The sequence below is a fragment of the Lipophrys pholis genome, assembly GCF_963383615.2.
Source record: "Lipophrys pholis genome assembly, chromosome: 10".
NCBI classification, from domain to species: domain Eukaryota; kingdom Metazoa; phylum Chordata; class Actinopteri; order Blenniiformes; family Blenniidae; genus Lipophrys; species Lipophrys pholis.
Genome location: NC_137640.1, coordinates 21,438,717 through 21,462,990, shown reverse-complemented (window position 1 = coordinate 21,462,990; position 24,274 = coordinate 21,438,717). Strand labels below are relative to the sequence as shown.

The 24,274-nt window shown below is 38.7% G+C and overlaps 1 protein-coding gene across 2 annotated transcripts in view; it reads left to right on the top strand.

The window, feature by feature from the left end:
* arid3a (AT-rich interactive domain 3A) overlaps positions 1 to 24,274 on the top strand; it is a 38,190-nt gene that overhangs the window by 6,646 nt on the left and 7,270 nt on the right. For both annotated transcript variants that reach the window (XM_080473861.1, XM_080473862.1), the window contains exons 2-3: positions 7,288 to 8,036; positions 8,124 to 8,406. In XM_080473861.1, coding sequence (XP_080329987.1) covers positions 7,696 to 8,036; positions 8,124 to 8,406 — 624 coding nt within the window. In that variant the 5' untranslated portion in view covers positions 7,288 to 7,695. The remainder of the gene's footprint in view (positions 1 to 7,287; positions 8,037 to 8,123; positions 8,407 to 24,274) is intronic.

The window sequence follows — 24,274 nt, the reverse complement described above, 5'->3', positions numbered from 1 at the left end:
ATCATATGTAAACATTTGTTAACAGACATACCCCTGTGAGAAGGTGGGTGGGGTTGTGTATCTTTGCCCGAGCCATAAAATGACATCCACGTATTACTGTTGGCGAAGTGTAGAAGAACTTAGTCTTTCAAAAGAAAAATGGTCATGTATGCCTAATGGGCAGTTTAAGGTGGGCGTGCTAATAATGTGTAGCCCCCATGGGCTCTTGTCAGTGTGCTATGACGCAAAATATTTTGTGAGGTATAAGCCTCAAATAACAATTAAAAACGTTTAACATTTATTAGAAATTCAATATGAAGTCATTCATTAGACATCAGGAAATACGGGGAAAGTTTTCAGGAATTGCAGGTCAGAAAACAACTGCATTTTTTACATTTGTCCAAAAATGTAAATGTCGATAGCATCAGTACAAAGCTCCACCACTAACCTTGCAGTGCAGTAAACGCTAGTCATACAATGCATGACAGTAGTGACGCAGTATATTGTGATTAAAATCTCACATGTTTCAGTCCACTGCTCTCTGTACATTGATACCGATCATGATCGAAATGTCTCCAGACAGGATTTTTAGTATTCTTTTCAATGCAGATGTGTTCGTATGATGTGATACCTAATTTGATAAAGAAAGAACAGTAACTGAAATGTTCCAAGTTCAATAATTGCATGACTATATCATCCACTGAAATGTTGATGTTGTAGAACCCAGTGGCAAAAAGTGGATTATTATTAGTCCGAGTGTGACTTTCAGTCGAGCAGTACTGTTGTAAATGGTAATGCCTAGTTTTAGTTCTCCCAGAGCTGATCCGACTCTTCTCAAACCATGGCTTCATTGGCCTAATGATGGTTTGTTCTTTCAGAACCTAAAACTAAATGCAAAATGGTATTTAAAATAATATTTTCATAGATGAATGGCAGCATTCGAGTTGTCACATGAGACCAGACATTCGTTGACTAAAAGTCACTGGTGCATTAATACTTGTGTTTCTCATGTGTTTCTCACTACATGTTAACCATGCCATAGTTTTTTTGTCAGATGTTAATAGGCTTATGGAAGAAAAGAAGAAAAAAAAAAACTCACAAAGAGTAATTACCTCACAATCAGTGTGCAAAATATTGTAGGATTAAATGGCTTGCATTTACTGCAGACAGCCAAGTCTAATGTAAAAAAGTGCATGCATGAGAGGTAGCGTGGGTCTCTTTTATCTTGTTGGAATTAGACCCTCAACTCTCATTCTTATCACCTCGTTCTGTTTGCTCAGACCTTGCAATCTTCCACCTCTCAAATGTGGGTTTGAAAAAAAAAATATAGGATTAACCCATTAGCTCTCCGCGTTTCCACTTTATCGTTCATTCAGCCAACTGCTGAAGTTTGTGTGCCACTGCCTCCTCCCGTCCCTCCCCCCACACACACCAGTCACTGCCACCTATCCCAGCTGGCGGCTTCTCTTTAGCCAATTAAGGTGTTAAATGAGCTCCAAGGGTCTTGAAGATTGTTGCACATTTTGAGGGGCCACCTTGTTATGTCAAATCAGCGGTGTGTGGCAATTTCTTGATCTCAGTGTTATGAGAAGTTCTAAATGCTGGATGGGCTTTGCCTTCCCCCCCAGAAACAGATAACAAGCAATAGTGGGTAAAACACAGAACGTGGCTCTTGTACCAGTTGAAAGTAGCAGTTAAGAGTTTCTTTCAAAGTAGAACATTTTAATAAGAAAATAGTGCGTTGTCATTTTAGATTGTGTGAGGTTGCATTACAATGTTTGTGTATATGTATATATCTTAACATTGGCAGAAAAGAAAATGTAACTTTTAATGATTGATTTTTTTTTTTTTCCCTCCCCACGTAAACCTGACTCAACATTCTGCAAGGCACATATATCCAATCATCATCAATTTGATCCAGACAGTATTGCATTTCGAGAAATTCCCATGTGTTAACAAACACAATTGTGATAGTTTGCAAAATAATTCTTTTTTTGTTGTGCATGAAAATTAGGCAAGTTTGCACTGGGTGCACTATTGTGGTGGAACCCATACAGAAGTCATCCAAACAATCATATAATTTTCCACTGTGAAGCGCCAGACAATTACAGTTTAGAGGGCAATAGATAACCATTATCAACCTAGGATATTGTTCTGTGTGTAGTCATTGTTTTTCAGTACATCAATAATTTTGCAAGACATTGCCACTAAATTAAAGCTTAGAGCGTGAATAACTGCAAATAAAAGGGTTGCATGATCCAGGACAGTACTGTTAACTTCCGTACTTGAGTGAATGAACCTAGTTGCTTTGTTACTTGAAACTGGTTTTCTCATTTGAACTCATCTCACAGAATCCAGATTAAATATGTCATAAAACACAAATTAGGGTCCTTTAAGTATAAATTGAAGTGAGCCAAAGAATAAATATTAATGTGAACCAAGGACAGCATGCCTTCATATAAATCAAATCATTTTTTCCTCATCTAGAAGACATCCGATACTCGAATATGGGGAGATAACGTTTCACCGGAAATAAGCTCTAAATCTATTTTGATTGGGGGAAAAACAGGACAGACCGTTTGAAACAACTGCCTGCTGATATTAACCCATTCATAGAGTTAGTGACTATTCAACCGTTTCTTCAGAAAACAGGATTTCCTCAGACTTTCTGTTCCTAATGTAAAGTAATTACTCAACTTGAAGTGATGATTTCCTATAAGTCTTATAGGAAATCATCACTTCAAGGCCTGCAGTATAGAGGTGAGCCAACAGCAGAGCTGAAAGGGGATCTCGCTATGGCCATTGAGGCTGTCCCACTACTGGTTTCACGCCATGTTGTGGTGTGGATATCAAATACCTGGTTACTCTCAACAAGGTCTGTATTAATGCTTGAGATTGCACTGCAAATGTTAACCTGCAAAAGCTGCATGCAAAAATATACTAGAAATCTTGTTGTAAATAGTTTTATGTTTATCATAGATGAATCAGTTCTGTTGCTTGATCAGTACAGGGAAATTGTAATATATGTTCCACTGAGAATTCAGGTAAAAAAAAACAAAAAACTAGGGCTGTCAAAAGTGATATGTTAATGCTGATTAATCCAGCATCATGATTAATCTGAATACATTTTTTTTTCTAAACCAAATAACAAAATCTTCAGTGCAGAATGACTCAAATTCCCTGCAGTGTCTCTGGCAATGTATTTCTGCGAATTGGTCCAAGTAGACTTAACCTTGTGCACGCCACTGCGCATGCGTAAGGGATTACTATTACAACAACACATCATCAGTAGGATAAAACTAACCTGTCTCACGACAGTCGCCTAGCTTGCGGCAAACCACTCTCACGGAATGTCGGGGCCTCAGGAGGCTGGCATTGCTGGCTTGCAAATATCCCGCCACTCCTGCAACCACTGTTCCATTTGAGACACTGTTCTCAGTTGCAGGCAACATTGTAAATAAGAAGCGTGCAGCTCTCCTCTCGGACAATTTCAACAACTTAGTTTGTCTTGGTCGCTGGATGAAAAAGGACTAACAGGAACACATTGATGTGGATAAATGTTTGTTTTGAAAAAGAGAGACGTTTTCTTTGTTAATGTGAACTGTTAAAGGTGTTTTATAAACAAGGTTAGTGTGTACCTTTCTTTCCTGAATCTGTTCATGCAAAATGAAAGGCGATTAATAAAGATTAAAAAATGAATGATATTAAATTGGGGTTAATTGAAAATAATCCACAGCAACCTTGTGATTAATCTGATTAAAATGTTTCATTGTTTGACAGCGCTAAAAAAACAACCATGTTCTTGCAGAATAATGTTCTAGAAATTGTGTCCCGTGGAACTATGTGTGATTTTGTCTTTTTTGGCAAAGGATTATTCATTTAGTTAAGCAGGTAGCATGACATACATACTATATCTATGCACAGAGCAAGACTGTGAAACACATATTGTGGGGTGCTGATAGGGTGCATATACAGAATTTGTCTTTTCTGACTACTAATATTTATTTAGCAAAACTTGGAAAGTATTGATAGAGATATTGTGATACAATATCGCCAGACAGACCTATTTGTTCCCGTTTTTGTGTGACACAGTACTTTAATATAAAGATATTTCATGAATATCACATTTGGCTCTTGTTTCTGGGAAGTGAGAAGAACATGTGCGCTTATGCAATGACATTTGCCCCATCTAGCATATAGGAAATCATGTTTGTGATCGACAGTATAGCATAGAGGCCACTTCTGCTTCCATGTGCACAAGAAGAATCAAGAGCTTTGGTGTAATTACTTCTGTCTTTCAAATTACATGTGTGACTCAGGAAGAGTGAGACATGGTGTCAAAGTCATTGTTGTTCTTGGCACAAACATGGGAGGGACGCTACTGTATGACTCCTTAAAATGTTGAGTAATGAGGACTGTAAATAATACGGTCTACATAAAGTGCGTAAGTTCTAAATGGAATTTGCTGATGTTGCTTAAAGCAAAATCATACAAGTTAATATCAGTCTTTTGCGGTACCCCTCATGCTGGAGCTCACTGATATTGTCTAAGTGAACCATAAACAGACAAGTTGTGACAGTCGAACCAGATCCAGTTGGTTGTGATGCCTCACTTCTGCTTATACTGCTGCTATTCTCCACTTGACAACTGTGGGTGTTCACTTGTGCCTCTATTGCCTGTGAAGAATGTCATGAATCAATATTGAATATCTGTCGGCTGCCTCACTGCATCTGCCCCGTCAGTTGTCACTTCCTTCACCCTCTTAGGAAACACAAGTTTCACAGCTCTTGTTTCCTTGCGCAACATTGCACTAACATATAATTCCATAGTATAGAGTGGCTGAAATGTTTTTTTTCTGTGCGTCTCTGTCGGTTCTTGCTTGATAGTGTTGAGCTGATAAACCTTCCGGGAGAAGTGTTATGTTTTATCAGACACTTCTGCACCTATTAGCAGACATGGCACTTTCTTTCTTATTGAAAGGCACGTTTCATGGTGTGATAAATGGACTAACTACAGAGTGACCCATGCTGTTAAGAAACAGTAAGACTGAAGGTGTTTATCAGCTGCTTGTCATCCTTAATGGTGAATTGTCATTTGTTTTTCTTGCTACTGCGAGCGTGGAGTGAATGGAGTTTTTCCATTCTTGTTTCTTTTTTGTTTTTACCGTTTTTGCGAAAACGGTTTCCACTTTTCAGAAGCATTACAGTCCAAGCAGAGCCAATTGTTTGAATCCATGTGAAGAAAGATTATGGCAACAAGGTATTTTAGCATTTTATACCATAAGGAAAGAAACTATTTCAAAAAGATATCTCATATCACTGGTAACATTCACAATTCCTTACACGTCTGGAGATTAGCCCATTGCGTAAATATAAATTGATGGTTTAGATGAGTCAGTTGTGCGTAATGTTCCACAAGCTGTTATTTTCCATGTGGATCTCTTATTGAATTACTGGCTGAATGAAAAACACTTTTCCTGGTTGAATCATCTGCTTACAGAGCAATCTTGATAATTTAGACTTTAGTGGGTGTTGTTTCTTATCTCATTTTATAGTCACAACTCTAAGATATGTAGAATAGTCGATTCTTCTTTGAAAGGGATAAAAAGCTTATTTTGAAATTCAGTTTTCAGCCCGACAGGCCTTCAACATGTATCCTTCTTGTTCCCTGGACAGAGATACACATATAATTATACTGTCAAACTTGTGAAAGTGTAGTCTACCTTTTCTGTGGGATTATAGTGGGCTTCAATAGAATAGCGACTTCTTAGCTTTCAATAGTAAGTATGAGTAATTCGACAATGAGGTATATTATCGTCAAATATAACTTCTCAAGTCACATCTTAGGTAGAATGGCAACTGACGTTCTGCAATCATTCAGAACGTTTCTTGACTAGTAAAATATTCTCTAAGACCTGCTGACTGAGAAATCATTTTAAATTTGTGTTTCATTGGAGGGGATTTAGGGGTGTGTTCCTACATTTGCAGTAATAAGGTCTTACAGCACATAGATGTGGTGTTGCAATATAATCTGACAGTGCATCACAATTGATATGTGATACTCAATAAGATTTATGGTTCATTGCTCTGCCTGAAATAGAAGTCATTGCATAGTGGTTGGTGGTGTCGGATTGTGCTCTTTAATCTGTATCAGCATCAAACATGTGAAATTTCCCTAAAGTAAAAGAGTGAGGCAGGTGGTGGTAACACAGGTCAAGTATTACTCAGCGTAACTGAACAAGTAGTGGCGTACAGTCACTCCTGCCTCACAGCATGACTCGCTCTTCTTCAGCAAATTCAGCACCTGCACTAACATTTAATTTCCCCATGTGCTGGTTATATGTGGTGCAGCTCTTATCAGTATCGGTAGTTTCAGAGCATATTTCAGGTAAACGTAGAAGGAAACTGGGCGATTTACAAAAGCAAACCAGTATTGCAGAGGTAGCAGATGTAACGTTAGTAACCTACACAAGTTGGAGGGAAAAAAAACCCAACTCTCCTCTACATTTCATAAATGCTACAAAGAATGTTGTGAAGTACAAAATACAATGGTCAAACCTGAGTGAAGACATCCTGAAACATTAGCCATAGTATTTTGAGTGAACTCTTATGTGACAGTGTGGTGTGTCTTATTCGGGCATGTGCACTGAAATTGATCTTGACCCAAAGCCAACCAGGTGAAGAAAGTCATTCACTTCCTCTTTTTGTTGAGGTTAAAACATTTTGTACTTTGTCAACATCTGGCTTGTTTTTCTATCATCAATCCCTTGGATTTTGCTAATCTGGCTAAAAAAAATTGCAATTTCATGGTTTATGTGAATTTCTGATTGAGATTTGCATTTCTGAATGTGAAATGAAACTTTTTACTACCCGTCATATTTTCTTAGGCCTTCATTTGAATAGACAGGACGGCTCTACAGTCATAGCAGGAGAGTTCTGGTCTTCTGCGATTCAGTCAAGTGGTTAAAAGTCACGAGTCTAAAAATGATTAATCAAGTTTCCAAAACAATACTCTGTACTTACTTTGATACGTTGTAACTATAAATGGGTAAAAAAAAGTTTTTTCTTTTTTCTCTTGCGTTCTGTTAAATACTGTTTTACAAGACAGGGAACAGAAACATTGCTGAGGCACCAATATTACAACACACACACATACACAGTCACACTAACCAAAATAGATGAAACGATTGGCTTTACAACAGATAACCACATCAATAGATTTAAAAAAGACATTATACTTTATCTGTTTATTGTTAGCAGACATTAAGGGTAACAGCAATCTGAAAGTGTTTTTCTCTCTCTGTTTCAGGTCTTTGTAGTTCGTCAGTAAAGTCCTGTGTTCCCACCTTCATTTCCACTGCTATTACTGGACACAAGACTGCTCAAGTCAACTCTTCTTCCGAGTTTCGTTTCTCCATTTGAGTTGCACGAAAACATTTTGAATCAAGGAAGAGAGGCTTCAGACCGGCAGCTGACCTTTGACTACACGTTTTAGAACTGGCTCCAAAAAATACCTTGCAATCTTTCCACCTTTCACCACTTGAGGAAACACAATTCCACTTAATCAGAACCTGCAAGCCATTAGTCAGTTAGCTGTTTCATCACTGGCACAGTTGGCTCCAGTGCACCTCGGAAGAAGGATCGGTCTTTATTCTGCCCGACTGGTGCTCCTTGACTAGGAAAGGAAGGGGTGAACACTCTGCCGCTTTCCCTTGAGATGAAGCTGCAGGCTGTCATGGAGAACCTGCACAGGCAGCAAAGGGCCAAGCTGCTGATGGAGCAGCAGCTGCAGCAGCAAGCCGCTGCTCAGCACACTCAGGTTCGTACAGGTGCAGGAGATGATCCGATGGGGAGCCCGGCACCTGAGACGGAACAAGCCCAGATGGCAGCTCTGGCGGCCATGCGTGCTGCTGCTGCCGGGCTGCAGAGAGTGTCCGACAGTCCGATGTCTGAACGCAGCAGCTGTGGTGAACAGGAGCGGGAAGATGATGATGATGATAATGATGAAGGGGAAGAGCAATACAAGGACATGATGGGGTCCGATGAAGAAGAACAAATGTAAGTACAGAAGGGGGAAATCTCCATAAGTCTCTGTAATTAAGAGTGGTATAATTTCACCAAAATGTTGTTCTTTTCAATAAATAGCAAACAGAAATGGGACGAGGAAGACTTTGAAGGTGAAATGGAAGAAGACTTTGATGATGACCTGGCAGAAGAAGGTCTGCCAACAGGCCATGATGCAGTTGCCCCTGGCAAAGGCATCCTTCTGCTGCCTCATCGCCAGCTTCACCCTCATTCCCAACTGCTGAAGGTCCGTCCTGGTACTGAGCCTGAGCCCCGAATAGCCATTATGCCTCCCCACGCCACGCACGGCCATCTGGGTGGACAGGATCATGGAGAATGGACCTATGAGGAACAGTTCAGACAGGTAGGATAATCTCACCTGTCTCTTCATCTCTTCCTAAGGGTTTTCTCTGTATTGTCAAAGTTTTCTTGATAAGTATTGATTGAGTGTTTTTGCTGTGACAGTGAAGAACCATGGCAACCAAATTCTTAAAGTAACCTAAACATAGCTGCGATAATAACGCCAAGGAGTTACGTAGATCTGAGATGTTGGACGCTCCCCAACAAACCACATCTGGTCTTCACACCCACTGTGTCAAAAACTAAAAGACCCTTTCTCAGCAGCACATGATGTAATCTGACCAGGGTGGGAAATTAACACCAGGCACTGGCCTAATGAAGATAAAGCCCAAGTTTCAGTTCACCTTTGCTACCTCACATTTTCAGAGGGTTTATCTGTTAAAAAGTTAGTTTTTTTTAATGGATATTTGATAACAAATGTAACACAGAAGTCAAGAAAAGTAACATTTTCTTTGAATAAGACTGGGAGAGAAGAGAAGTCAAATTTAGACAAGCAGGGAGGGGCTAGTTGGATTTTGGCACTTACAATAGCTTTATCGCACTTGTGTTTACTGTAAACTTTCTTGTATTATATGAGGGAGGGCACAGTTGGTAAGACGGCCAGTTTACGTCAAGAGATTTAAGTCTGTCAACAGCTAAGTTTGGATGGAGGTTGATGTCATTAGAAATACAAACTAAGAGAAGAACTACTCACAGCTGACATGTCAGGATACATTTAGTTGCATTTGTGCCACCCAAAGTGAAATCATCAGGTCTTGTAAAAAAAGAGGCACAGTTATAAGGTCATATTCTTCTTCTTTTTAAAAAAATAAAAAATAAATATATATATATAATTAGACCAATAAAGTAAACAATTCACCAACAATAAATACAATTACAAGTCACAAAAATGCTTCGCTGAAGAGCGCACACCATTGATAGTCACAGAAATTAAGAGATTTTTGATGTCATTTTAAAATGGTGCTATTTAAAAGATATCAGTCAGTTATGTGTTTAATAAAGCAGGGAAGTTGGTTGGAATTTTTCAGTACTTCTAAATGGTTTTTTTTTTTTTTTTTTTTCCCCCCAAATAGAAACATGTGAATGTGCCTCAATTTCTTTACTTTGGAATAACCAAAGCCTTTTTTTATTTACTGGGATTAAAGTGTGGTTTTCCCTTAGCCACCATTTTATACTACAGGTTATGACATAATGGAAGCCACTATTGAAATGCAAACAGGCTCCTGGCCTGTCGTAATATTTCCCCCACATGTTTGACAGTATGAGAAGCCACTTGTGTTTCGTCTGAGCAGAGATCACTGAGCGTTCAAAAGAAGAAAAATGGTTCTGAGGAACTCTCTTAGCCATTATTGATGCCTCAAGCATGTTAGAAGTGAATTATCTTTGCCACATTGTGCCCACCCTTACATATGCTTCATTTTTAAGCCTAACTATAGTTTCTGTAATTTGGGGCCAAATGTTCCTAATTATAGAGTATATGAAAGTTAACTTTACTAAAACCTATACTTTGTTTCTCTAAATACTCAACCCCTCCCTTTTTGAAGCTTTGTGCAAATTACTTGAATTGATACTCTGACTTGGTGGTCGTCACGTTTAAGGTAATAAATGCTGTCTCTTTTCTTTTTTCCACAAAACATATCAGTCAACAGAGGATCAGGCATTCTTGGATTTAATACCACTGACAGTTGTGCAACCTAGACAACCCATATCTTTTAAGATAGTGTTACCCAACCTATTGTTGATTAAAACCTGTCACGCCTAAACAACGTGACGTTGATTATAGAGGCAGAAAGGAGGTAAAGACAAAGAGAAGACACCAACGGCAGTGACAACTATGGCTAAGCCTTCATGGCCCTCAACGTCTTTAATGGTTCTATTCTAAAATATTGTAAATTTGATTTTGCACTGGTGTGAATATAGTAATTATTTGAAAAATAAAATAACTACTGCCTGTTAGGGTGACAACAGTTTAATCCATGAACATTTTAATGTCATATCAACCAACGCAACTTTTTTTCTGCCTCAGTTGGTTTATGGATTGAGACATTTATTTTTATTTTTAACAACGCATATTACCTTTCGCAAATGGACACTTGTCAAATCCACACGAGTATTTTAAAACACTGGTCACATTGATTATAGAAAACCTGTTTCTTTGCTTGACGAGGAGTTTAGAAATATTCAACAAGTATTCACCATATAGCCAGCCATAGGTAAGATACTAACTTGTTGCTATGAACTCATTAGACAAAAAGACATATTTCACTTCAGTTAGCAAAGATGTTTCATTTTTCTACCATTGTACAAAGTAAGTGATCAGTTCTTCCAAGGGTGAATGCAAATACAAGCATTTCAATGTTAATGAATTGTGAAATGTTTTTGCTTTGGGACTGCACTTTTTTCCTTTATATTCTCACATGAGCTAAACAAGGGTTTATCAGTCAGCTAGTAATAATATAGCTTGATCCATAAATTCAAAATTCAGTTGTGTCTCTCTGGCAGATGACAAATTTAAAAGCAAAACGTTGTCATTTGTGGTCACGGGTGAAAGTATTGACGTTAATGGTTGACTAGGATTGTGGGGTTAAAAAACTTCCACTTACATATGTTTGTGTGTCTGATTGTGAGGAGGTTGTTGGAAGGCAATGGGTGGGGAGGAAGGGGTTAAGACTGTTCAGTTTATTTTGGGCAGGTGGGTGGAGGCTGTTGGAATGTGCCTGATGGAGGGTGATAATGTGGCCACTAGGAACGTCAGATCCTCAGCAGAAACCTTGCATGCCTCTATCAGTCTGGAGCAGTCAGACATCTTCCAAACTGAAAACTGGCCATTTGTTATTCATGTTAGTGTTGCATATGTTGTAGCACACATATAATGTCCCAGAGTGTCATTGCAGGCAAATAATTTCTCTTAAAGCAAAAGGCAAAACTAATGCAAGGAACCAGTAAGTGCAAACTCTTTTAACATAACCAAATTATGATAAAATTGCAAATCGAATTTTCTAACCCGACAGAATAATCATATGAAGTCCAGTGTTTGTAAGGTATAAATGTGATTTAACATAATTTTTATGGGAAAATAGCTTGGTGTAATCGAACACTATAACTCACACTTTGGCTAAATGGAAGAAACATGCACACAAACTCAAAACCCAACCTGCATTCCTGGTGGATCACCCAGTCATCTTCGTCCCCTCTCCTCACTCTCCGCTAAAAGGTCAGACTAAATCGAGCCAAGAGGAGCTGTCTTGTCAGATGTCTGATTACACTGTGCTTATAAGTAAATTAATAAAAATATTCACCACTTTCTGCCAGCAGTGATATCTGAGCGACGCAGAGTGCAGCTGAATTAAATTAAAGGCAAGGATTCAAAAAGATTTCAGATTATGTCAGATTTTCTTCATCACTTTGTAAATGACACAGATTTCTGTTTCTGGTTGAGTTATTTCAGTGATACCAATGTGATCCTCCTCCATACTTGAGCCCCCTCCCCCGAGATATAGCCATATCAGTATCACACTGTCGGTTCGTTTTTATTTCCAGGAAACGTTGGCACACCAATAAACTTTTTACAAGCCCAAAGACAATAATATAGCAGGCATCTGGTCCCATCTGCCACCAGGCCAATTCCAGCAAGGTGTTTGAGTTGCATCTATAAATTTCAATAGTGTAAAAAAGCTGGAGTACCAACATCTAACATTGAGTGGTATACTTTTATCATATTTACTGAGTTATCCAGCAGTATTAAACACCAGCGACAAACTATGTGTAGTTCATGTGAGCTGTAAGCTCATAAATTAGCTTGCTTTGTAAATATATGCGCAAAAGATAAAATCATTTTATAAAACATTAGGGCTTTTCTACATTTATAGTGTTATATTGATAGTTTGTTTTGTTTTTTGACCATTGTCGTGAAGACTTTGAAATTTGTACAAATTAACCAAGTTTCAGCATGAAAATGATAGCTGCTCTTGGATTTATAATTTGCCTGCTGAATTTGCAGTAGTAATTCACATCAAGTAACATAGGGACATGGGTTGATTTGAGGATAGCTTATTTTCTTTTGGGGATCCTCAAATTCCCCTTCATGCCAAATTAAACAAGCAGAGTTTGTAACAAGCTGCAACATTTCACTGTGTCTAATAATACCTTGAATATTACCTATATGGTGTATGATTGAGTTGTGTCCACACTAATTCATGCACTTAAACTTTAAGAACACAAATTACTCTCTATTCCACCTATGTCTCTCTCTCTCTCTCTCTCTCTCTCTCTCTCTCTCTCTCTCTTTCTCTTTTTTTTTGTTAAATGTTTTTTAGCATTTATTTATTCTGCCTTTAATAAACATTGAATGCCTCAACACTGACAAAACATATGTGCATGTAGTTGTGAAGTTTATTCTAGTTTTCTTATTGTGTATTGTCTGTTCTGTGCTGTGGTAAACGTAGCCAAAGTCAAGAACATTGGCCCTTTTATATAAACAATATCGTCCTCAGTCTAGAAATTATCCAGAGGCCATGCAGAGCCTTTGAAGTCTCCTCTCGTGTGTGTCTGTCAGCTTTAAACACCAGCAGCTGGGCAGATGGAACCCAGATGGACAGTAAAGTAGGGATGTCTTTAAAAATTCATGGCACTCACCATGATCAGGGTGAATGGAGGGGAGTTTGCATTAAACATTAAATCTCGCACGCACACACACACACACACACACACACACACACACACACACACACACACACACACACACACACACACACACACACACACACACACACGCATTAGTAGTGGGGGAGGGACTGTTAGTGACTACAGGAAGTGTAGCTCAAATGCAAGCCAATTGGGAGTGACACTTATTGGGATTGCCCATCAGGTTTTTGCTGATACAGCTGTCTGATAGGTACTCATTGAGTTTTATTCCACTGTAGCGCGGCCTTTTTGATCTGCACACTAACAGTGTACAAATGTTTCATGTGTATTGTAAAGATTTAGAAGATTAAAAAAAATAGTTCAGAAAAAAGCATTATATTCTCATTTACTTTCATTGTAAGTTATTGTTAATAGATACAACAATGAACAAACATAGAGTGACAGTTATTTGCTTTCAGGTTAAAATGCAGTTTATTGCCAGGGGCCTCATTGCAGTTAATAAATAACTGAACTGTTTGATCAATATTTTACACACTATTAAGTTTTTCTTTACTGCATTTGCTTGGATTTAACTCATTATTTAGGAGTCCATTAACTCCAAAGCAGCAAGGTATTTGAACTTAAATGTGCAACACTGCAAATACAAGGCTTACTCTGCACAATCTTCATCCCTGCAGACTCATCGTACCTCTAATCTTCAGGGTTTGAATTAATTAGCACAGCAGAGTTTTCTTTATCTCATTATTTGTGCTGGCAAGAAACCTCTGTGTGCAGGGATCTTTGTTTAACAAATCATCCACCTAAGACTAATGGACTCTATTCATGTCATTAAAACAAGACAAAAAAAGAATTCAGGGGAAGACATCTGAAAGTCTTGGGTTGAAAGGAGGAAGAAGAAGAGGAAGATTAAGAGAAACAGGAGTGGAAAGAGTAGGTGTGACTGAGGGAACAGAAAAACCTCAGTCAGTTGGCATTGAACTTTGAACCATTGCCAAGTAGAGCGTGGAGTAAATGTTCATTTTGACTGTGAAGCACCGCAGAGCATTTGAATCGTGTCCAACTTCTAGCGTGCTGCATGGAGCTGATGTCAGAAACTATACAGCCATGGGGATTCTGGAAATTGGCAGCCACTCAATATGGAGGAGGAGTTGGGGGTTGGAGCAGGAATGTAAACAAAGATTGTGTAAAGGCTGAGGCTAGCTTTTCATCCTGGGTTTTTTTTTTCTTTCACTGTTGTACTTCGTCCAACAATAGGAATTTTAAAATGGCAAGCTCTGTGATGACAAATTTCTAGTAATAAGAGCTTTAATGTGACTTTATGCTGTAAAACAGAATGAGGAATTAATCAGGAATTACTTTAAGCCAGAGAAATGCAAAAAAGAAATCCATCACATTATCTGCTTTGCCATCATTATGTCTGAATCTTACTTCTGATCCCTCCCTTAATTATTTCCTGAGTAAATATATGTGCCCTATTCTGCCTCATTCCACATTTTTTCCTTTTTTCTATAGCGAACCTTTTACCGCAGCCTTGTGTATCAGTCCAGGAGCTGAAATAGATATGAACTGAGTGGTGTGAGTTGTCAGAAAACAAAGCCTTAAGTGACATCTTTTCACACAAGAACCCAGTTGTTGGCATTCATTTGAACAAAAGCAATGCATTTTGCACTTTTGCCTTAAGCTCCCTCTGAAAAGGCTGTGTGCGTTGAAAGCTCTCATTCTTGGAAGAATCAATTACGAAAATGGTTGAACATCGATAAAGATACTTAGCTGCACATTTTCAAGGTCTGGGTTGCTCTTTGTTCTGGTGTGAAACAAAACTAGGCAGGAAAGCAGTGGAAAATAGAACTGCATGTTTTTGAAGTGTGACTTTAATAGTCTGTGTGGTCAATATGTCAGCGATGGTGCAAAGGCTTTGTTGTGCTCTGAACCATAATCGTCACATCTGGCCCCTGTGACAACACTGTAACTGCCCTGTCTTGTCTGTGCAATATTAGCAAACCTTTTTTAATTATGTGGTCTTGAAATAAGTCTCTATTTACACCACATATACAAATTGTTTCACATAATTAACGTCTTACACCTACATGAACTGTTAATAGACCCTTGTCACTGCATGTAGTTTGTCATGTCAAAGCAAGAAGACTATGATCAGTAACATTGACACAGATAGTTACTTAACCACCCATTTCTGTGCCAAATCTAGGGCTTTGGCATTATATGAGCTCATGTGTTTTGATAAAACCAAACCATTATTGTTGCTGGCAACCAAAACTGACATTGTGGAATGAGTAGTCTATTTATAAGGAAGGTAGTTCAGTCCGTGACTTTATGTGCCAAAGTGTTCTCCAGCATAATACTGAAGTTGCCTGATTTGTTTACATGCATCTGTCATGCAGAAACAGCAGTTAGCCTTTTCCTATTAATTGGAGAGTTTAAGTGATTCAAAATAGAAATGCAAGTTAAAAAGTTATTCCCTCCTTGTGTGTTGTGATTTTTACTTCATCTAAGCAGTAGTGACAGCGACAGATGAAGAGCTGGAACTCAAGACTGAGAACAGCTGCTGTGAAACTAACAGAAGGTTCTCTGTGCCATCTTAACTGTTCAAAATACGAAAAGGTTGACAGTAGAATGTTGGATCCTCACATTCTGTCTGGGATAAACTAATAGGAAATTTACTGTTGTTCCACTCTGGTGATGCTATGCAGTCCATTGCTTTTTATGTCCAAAGACTAAATAAATGCCACGCACGATGCAAGGGAAGCATTCAGGTTGATGAAGCTTGAACTACAGCCCATTCACATAGTGATCAGAAGGCTCTTTTTTCCATGGGGCTGGGTGGGCTGGATATGTCTTTAAACTCATTGCCCTGCACATCCATCATTCTGAAGGACAGGTGTGGGAATTCAGCCATGTGTTTTCCCCACTTCACAGTAAGGTTCTCCATACTGAAGATTAGCAACATGGCCAAACAAGCTTTTTTTGTTGTTAGGCTGGATGAAGCACCTTGCCTTATTTGTAAATAGGCTAAAAGTGCATTTCTGAACTTCTGTTGAAGCTTTAGCCACTCTCCTTTCTCTGCCTTCATCTTCCTGCTATCAAGCGCAATAGGTATCATGGAATCTATTGTAGGGCTCAATAAATACCTTCACTTTCCACATAGATGCTTATGAATTGAGCATACACATCTTATATGCGGTAAGGAACTAACATTAACACTATTTGCTCACCAAATGATGATGGCATGAGTGGTATTACCTATTAAGCTTCCGTCTTTCAACACGCCACTTTACTGCAACACTCACTTCCCCAACTGTGCAGCTTTGCATTGCCTAGTTTGGGCATCCATCATTAAGATACTAGTCATTAACATTGCAGTTACAACAGATTGCTTACGGCACATTAGTCCTGGGAAAGCTGCCTGCTATTTCTGAATCTTATCCGAATTTCCTTCCTTGGCAGCTGCTCTGATATGGGGAGTAAGGAATGGCGTGCGTGTAATTGGGGAATAGTGCTGATTCTGGTATCACCTCTTGGCGTCATCATCTGGTTTTAAATTTTTTCTTATGTCAGGATGAGATACTGTACATACAGTTATACCAAATAAAAACCGGGCATCAAACGGAACCTTGCGAACTGAGATTCACTTGCAATCTCTCACTCCATCAGGACACCCTGTCAGAAAGGATCATTGGAGTTCTGGCACGTCATTAAAATCTCAGGGGTGTTTTCCAGCAGCCAGAATGTCATACGGATTTGACATGACAGCAAATCGTTTATATTAGTCACTTGTAGCTAAATATATTTTACATGACATACACAAACTATGGAATCTATAACCAAACTGGTACTGGTGTTGAAGTTCAATTTCTATTATAAAATCTACTATGAAAACGCTCAGAAAGATTAAAACATCATCACCCCTGAAAAATTGCTGGTAGTTTTTTTTCTTTCTTCTCACTATAGTTTTGTGATCAAATATGGTTGTGCTTGATAAAGGAACATTAGTTACAGTTCATCAGGAAGCTGTTGAATTAGTAATCTGTCTCCTCTCGTCCCCAGTCAGAGGAATTGACAAGGCTGGCTGGTCAGTTAGGATTATGATGCGTTTTATCCTACCTGTCAATAAAACACTGACGAGGGCATCAGCAGTGCGTCGGCCCCATTGTTGCTGTTTCGTGCTCGTGGGGGATGAGCAAGACCTGTGTAGGAGAAAGAGAATGGTCGATTAATAAAATATCTGTTTGTGGAGATATTTCTGTCACACCACTGTCAGCTCTATCGGCTCACTAGATTAAGCTATTTTCCACATAAGTGTAAGATACATAGGAAGGCAATTTATTATCAAATTGCATTACTGGGAGGCGCCTTATTTCCATTGCATCCATGCTTTCTATCAGTCATAAAGAATATAAACATAGAAATCAATTTGTTTTGCCTATGTTTTGCCTCCTGCAGAATTTGAGACACTACTCCGTTTTTCCCTTTTGCACCGACATGTCACAGGAGTCACTAAACAGGTTTTTGAAGTTATTTTTCAAAAAGAGAAAAGATGTGGTTGTTTCACCTTTTAGTGTTATTCAGATATGTCATCTAGTTTTGTGTGGGTGGGTGGAATGGAGGGGTTAGCCTCCTGTACATTAAGTATAACCTCTTGTTAGTTTCAGTCGAAGGTGTGTGTTCGTAAAACAGGATGGCAGTCTTACCTGCTTTGTTGCATTCTCTTTGATTTTCCAGTTCTCTGTACCGATTCTTCTTCTGATTACTGCCAGACACACACACACAAACACACGTCTTAAGTTCTTACGATGATAATTACGTCTGCCAAGCACATAATATAACCATCGGTGTATATTTGTCTCTGTCTGTCTTTATGTCTGTTGGCAAGATTAAGTCAAAACTACTGCATGGATGGTGGTGAAATTTTCTCCACAGATAGATATTAGACCCTGGAAGCTTCCATTCAACTTTGGAGGTGATCTGTAAACTTTTTTTTTTTTTTCCTGAGTCCAGGTCATTTCGTTCTGAGTCAGTTAATTTTGGTCCCATTTTCAGCGCTCGTTTCTAGCTTATCCCTTATCAAGTTAGAACACACCCCAGTGTCTCAGTGATTACTGAATAAGTCAATAATGACTGTGGCTGGCCTTCAAAAGCAATCTGCTGTTTTTCACAAGGGGTTTCACTTCTCAAGCCCTCTCCCAGCAAACTGTCAGCTGGTTGTCTTTAAAATAAAATGAACTCATAATTATCCAGAAAATGAATAATGTGAAACTCACTCCCCGACTTCACCTCATCTTCTCAACTGCATTGCATCATGATATGTCATTAGTGTGGCCTGGCATGCATTTTGATGTATTAAAAACATCAGTTCAAGGATGAGCCAACAGAATATTTTCTCTGTTAGCCCTTTTGTTCATGCTAACTTGATGTTAATCCGATGAATGCTTCAAATGTAAAGATTTAGAAATCCTTCATTGCGAGAAAAAAGAACCTGAATAGAAAGATTGGAAGTAAGCCCGCTCAGAGAAATTCTTTGTGTGTACAGAGGACGCTTTGTTTTGTACCCAGGCCACACTTACAGAGGATTACAATTATTGCAATTACAAAGGAGACTCAAAGTTTGCAATAACTTCAAAGGATTTCTGTTTACTGTGGTCAACAAAAACAAATACATTAGGCAAGACAGGCCAAGATATCAAAATGAGCCAAAACAATATAGGAGTTCAACTTCCATTGTGAGCTTCTCAGTCCTGCTCATGTTGTTTACTTGAATACCTCAACGACTCTTGCAAATTGCTTTGGCATTGTGGTGTTTGATTATGGTTAACTGTATGTGTGAGCCTCACATTTCAGTGGGTCAGAGATTTCATTGGGTGGATGTCGTTGTATTCTAACAATCCCATATAGATATGAGACAATTCTTTTTCTTTTCAAGTCAGGGAGAATGATATATATAAAAAAAAACAAGAATAATAATATGAGAAATGTTTACTGAAATAGCTTTATTTATCATGTTGTGTTGAAACTGTTCCTTCAGCATTACCTGGAGGTGAATTTAGTCTGATTGTAAAAATGTACAATAACTACTTTTGGGTAATATGCTTCACTAGATCAGCGAAGTTGCATTTACCAGTAATGCCTGTCGAGACCTACAGTATGCATTTAGAATACTGGTTTTGAATATGATAGCATGTGTTGGGCCTTTGCTTTTAAGAAAGGTTGTGCCCTCAAAATCTTTCTTTGAGCACCGAAATTAAATCCTCTCATTGTCAAGAAAATATATGCAGGGTTCACTCAAAGCATTCAGGATATATTGGGTAATGAGCATGGTTTGGCCGCATATATGAGTGACTGTACAGATGTGTGTATGCACATGATACAGATGGATAACCTGGAAACACTATAACTCCAGTTTATTGCCTGGGAGGAGCAAACAACTATGAAGCTGGTCATCTCATAAGAAATATGCAAAAGGACAAGACAAACCCTTGTGCACTGAACTGTAAAAAAAAGAAATGCAAAGTGTATTTATAATCAAAAAGATAGCTATTTTTCAGATGTGTTTGCCAGGTTTCTTTGTTTCCAGTATGTGCACTGAATACTAAATTTGAAGCATTTGCAAGCTTAGCCTGAATTTAGATTTCCTGTTTTGCGCATTTGGCTGCTGTATTCGTCCCAGAAGTATTCAATTTGCATATATAAGTTTTAGAAATTCATAATGGTGCTGTATTGTTTTGGAATATTTTGAAAAGAAAACTTTTATCATTATTCTATGTGTTATTTATGGGGGTTTTTTTTCATGCAGACGACATGCTTACCCTGATTAGTTGTTTAGTACTGTATTATTTGGTTCAAAGCTTCAGATCGGTTAAGTCATCATTCATAGAGCGAAGGAGTGTGAAAATATGTGTGTGTCTACCAGACCTCAGGGTTATCCAGGTGATTGGCAAGTGTAAAACAGCATACACATGATACTCTAGCCTTCTCTCAGTTTTAGTTTTCAATAGCAAAGCCCCTATTATGTGCTATGTGACACTTCTGTACCAGCCCTGCTGACAGCCATTTGCATTAACAGTGGAGTGACCCAACCCCCCCACCTTCTCAAACACACAAACACTTAAGCTGTCCACAGTTGGCTACCACCATCACCACACTATTGCAGTTTCACATGTTGTTCTTTGGTTGCTGATCGTTGCATTAAGCCCAGTTTTTGTGTGTGTTAGACATTTTTATATTCATACATCTTGTCACTGTAACTCGGGTGAGAAACCATTAGACAACCAACAAAAACTCAACATTTCTTCATGCAATGTTGTAAAGCAGCTGACATCAATTCAGCAATTTTTCATATGGCCCAATTACTAAACAATGTCTTAGTCATTCTTTGTACATATACAAACGATTCCAAACAAATCATAGATTTGAAACATTGATCTTTTTCAAGGGAGAAACTTTAGGAACTCAAAATCGTGTACTATTTGCTAGTCAGGTGTGTTGTTCCAGAGGATTTGGTCAATAGGTGTGAACCCTGCATTACCAGTTGTCCCAGTTTCTAGTCATTTATCTAGTTTCTTATTGTTTATCTGTGCAGCAGAGCTTTAATCCAGGAGGGGCCCCTGCCCCGACGCAGAGACGACGGTCATGAAAAAGTATATAAGCCTGAAACAACCACACCCACCTCAGCCTGATAAAGCCTTTATGCATGTGTATGGGTGGGTGGGTGGTAGTTGTGGTGGGGGACTTGCAATGTACACAGAGGCTACATACAAGAAAATCCGAGAGTGAAGGAGACGGCCACAATGAAACTGAAGCTCATCGAAGATGACAAACGCATGTATAAAAAAGAGAGAATGTAACGGCATAAAAGACAAGGTAGAAAATACAGAAGCAGAGTACGATGAGGGGAATGTATAGAATAACACATATGTGACTCGTACAAATGGCACTGGTCTTTCTGGTCAGACAGGATCCTCATTGGTTGCTTTCAATCAGGTGTCCCACTCTGAACGCAGCAGGACTGAAGCCTGCAAGCCCACAACTGTTTCCAGCTATTTCTCTGCCTAATAGGGCTTCATTATCAGCTTTGTTCCAACCTGCAGATTGACATGCTTAAAATTATATATATATATATATATATATATATATATATATATATATATATATATATATATTCCATAAAGTGGTCAGTTTGGTCAGTTGACTTGTGCAATTTCTAGGAACTTCCTTAACTTGCGCCAGCACAGGTTTATTTTTTTCTAACTTCACAAACATCCATCCTGCCATGGTGTGAACACAGGTTACATTCTTGGCTCGTATTTGTCACAAACACGGTAATTCAAGATATTTCTTTTAAAACTTTTGCTGCAGGCAGATTTACATAGCAGAATGTGTGTCAATGCGTTGATTTCGCTTCACCTCCTGCCATTCGGTTTGAATTGGAGTAAAATTAAAATGCATCACCAATTATAAAAAAGCATATTTATTCGATATGGTCATTTTTATTCATTGGGTGTTTGCTAATTGTTTATTTATGTTGATGGAGATAATTTCAACATTAAACATCAATCTTCTGAAATAGTGTGCCTGAATATTGGACATCAAGTAAGCACAATTGAAGACTTTACTAAACTGATAAGCTACACTACCATTCAAAAGTTTGGACACACCTTCTCGTTCAATGTTTTGTCTTGACTATATTTACATTTTAGATTCTGACTGAAGGCATCAAACCTATGAATAAACACATAAAATTATGTAGTAAACAAAAAAGTGTGAAATAACTCAAAGCATGCTTCCTTATAGCCACCCTTTGCTTTGTTGACGGCGCTGAAAACCATTGGCCTTCTCTCAATGAGCTTCATGAGGTTGTCACCTGAAATGGTTTTCTCTTCACAGATGAGCCTCCTCAGGGTTTATTTGTGGAATTTCTTTCCTTCTTAATGGGCTGGGACCATCAGTTGTGTAGAAGGCATGTTGGTACACAGCTGACAGCCCTATTTGACAACGGTTAGAATTCATAATATGACAAGAACCAATCAGCGAATGATATGATTTGACTTTGAATGTGTCCTCAAGTGCAGTTTCAAAACAAGTGGCTTACATGAGGACCACCCCAAGTTAAGAAGACCAGAAGTCACCTCTGTTGCTGAGGGTCAGTTCATCCCAATCACTAGCTTCAGAACTCGCCGGTTAACAGCACCTCAGATTAGAGCCCAGATAAATGCCACAGAGTTCTAGTAGCAGACACATCAACTGTTCAGAGTAGACTGTGTCAATCAGGCCTTATGCTAGGAAACCACTACTAAGAAAAAGCAACAAGCAGAAGAGATTTGGTCCAAGAAGCACAAGGAAGGAACATTAGAAAAGTCAAAACCTGTGCTTTGGTCTGATGAGTCCGCAGAATGAAGGCAAAAGGGCCAACAAGTGCTCAGCATCTCTGGAACTCCCTCAGGACTGTGGGCTAAAACATTTCAGATGACGACTTCATGAAATAGTCATGAAAAAAAAAGATCATTGAATGAGAGGGTGTGTCGAAATTTCTGACTGGTAGTGCATATCAATATCACAGCTATCAGAAAATATTTGTCCAGATTTATTGGAAATGGTATTGCTTACACAAATAACAAACAGATTTTTATTTTCCATTCCAAAAGAAAATTAAATTAATATGAAATATGTTATTCTGGTGTGACATTTGTCATGAGGTTGGGTGATTCCTGTTTCTTAAATTCTTACTTCAGGCACTTTAACAAGTAATTATGTAGCTTGTTCTGTTGTGAATAGACAATACTTTACGAGACAAGAAACTGGATATGATTAGTAAAACGCATACTTTTATCGTGTAAACACCGTTCACACTTTACTGTCAGCTCTTCAGTCTGCAGGGAAACAATGAATTTCATCAACATGCCATCGTTCAACACTATAAGACAGCGGTTGTACTGCTTTGACGCTGCTGTGAGTAAACTGTCATCAATGAAAGATCTCACCTTTAGTAAGCAATAGTAATTCCTTAATACTTGATTTCCAGTACTCTACTCTGTCATCACATCTTAAAGACTTGGAGGGAGCCCCACCAGGGAAATACTCATTGGTGTGATTTGGACCAAAAGAGCACAAGAGGGCAAAAGAAGGATAGAGAGCAAATCAGCAACATGGGCAGGGGGGATGGGCACTGGATAGGGGGTAATTTCTAAGATTTATGGCACGGCACTTCACGAAATGCATGCATCCTGTAATTAAAACTCCCCCTTGCCTCCAGCAGGCGTGTACATTTGCTGGCATCCCCCACCGCAACATCCACCTTAACCCCCATCAGCCCAGCAACCGCCACCCCTCTGCCTCCCACCCCCACCCACGAGATAATAAGATCTTACGGCAGCTTGGAGTCACTAATGAGGGCTGAATGCCACATTGAGGGACAGTCTGTTAGTGGTAAGAGGCCACTACTAAGGCCATAGCATGACAAGCCTTTCATTTTCATTTCCTCTGCGATGGTGCCAAACTAAACCTAAGAAATCAGAGGTGCAAGATTTGATCTGTGATCTTAATCGCTCTTCTTCACAGAAATGTCATGTTGTAGCTGAGTAGCTTTGGAAACCAGGGACAGTACATTCAAAATAAATTGAAGTATACTGTTTAACGTCATGTATTAGACGCACCTTACAGAATATATTTTATGTTGAAATGTAATTATTTATCACATGCCTATTTCATGTGGTGCATAAAAATCTTGAAAATGTTTGTACAATGTCTCACATTATTTAATGTGCAGGTCACTGTGAACTTATTTATCCAGTAGTGGACACCCTGCCTGGATTGTGGTCTGAATACCCAACAATCTACACACACACACTTTGATTAATCTTTGTCTTGTTTTGTGTTTTGTGTTGGTTTTCTTTTGGTTTTGTTGTTGGTTGCAATGGCTGTCTCAATAGTGAACTATGAATATATATATATATATATATATATATATATATATATATATATATATATATATATATATATATTTCACTGTGAAATATGAATGGCGTGAAATGTGGTGTGCAGCTCTCGGGCTGACAGGGGCTTGACTTCTGAAGATGTGTGTTCTGAGATCTGTGATGTGGCGTTGTGGTGCCGGAGACGCTGACACTGATCCCCTAGTTGATCCCTATGCTGTGCTAACACCGTGAATGTCAATCGTCGCCATTGTTGTGTGAGCTTGTGCGTGAAATTGATTTAGCATT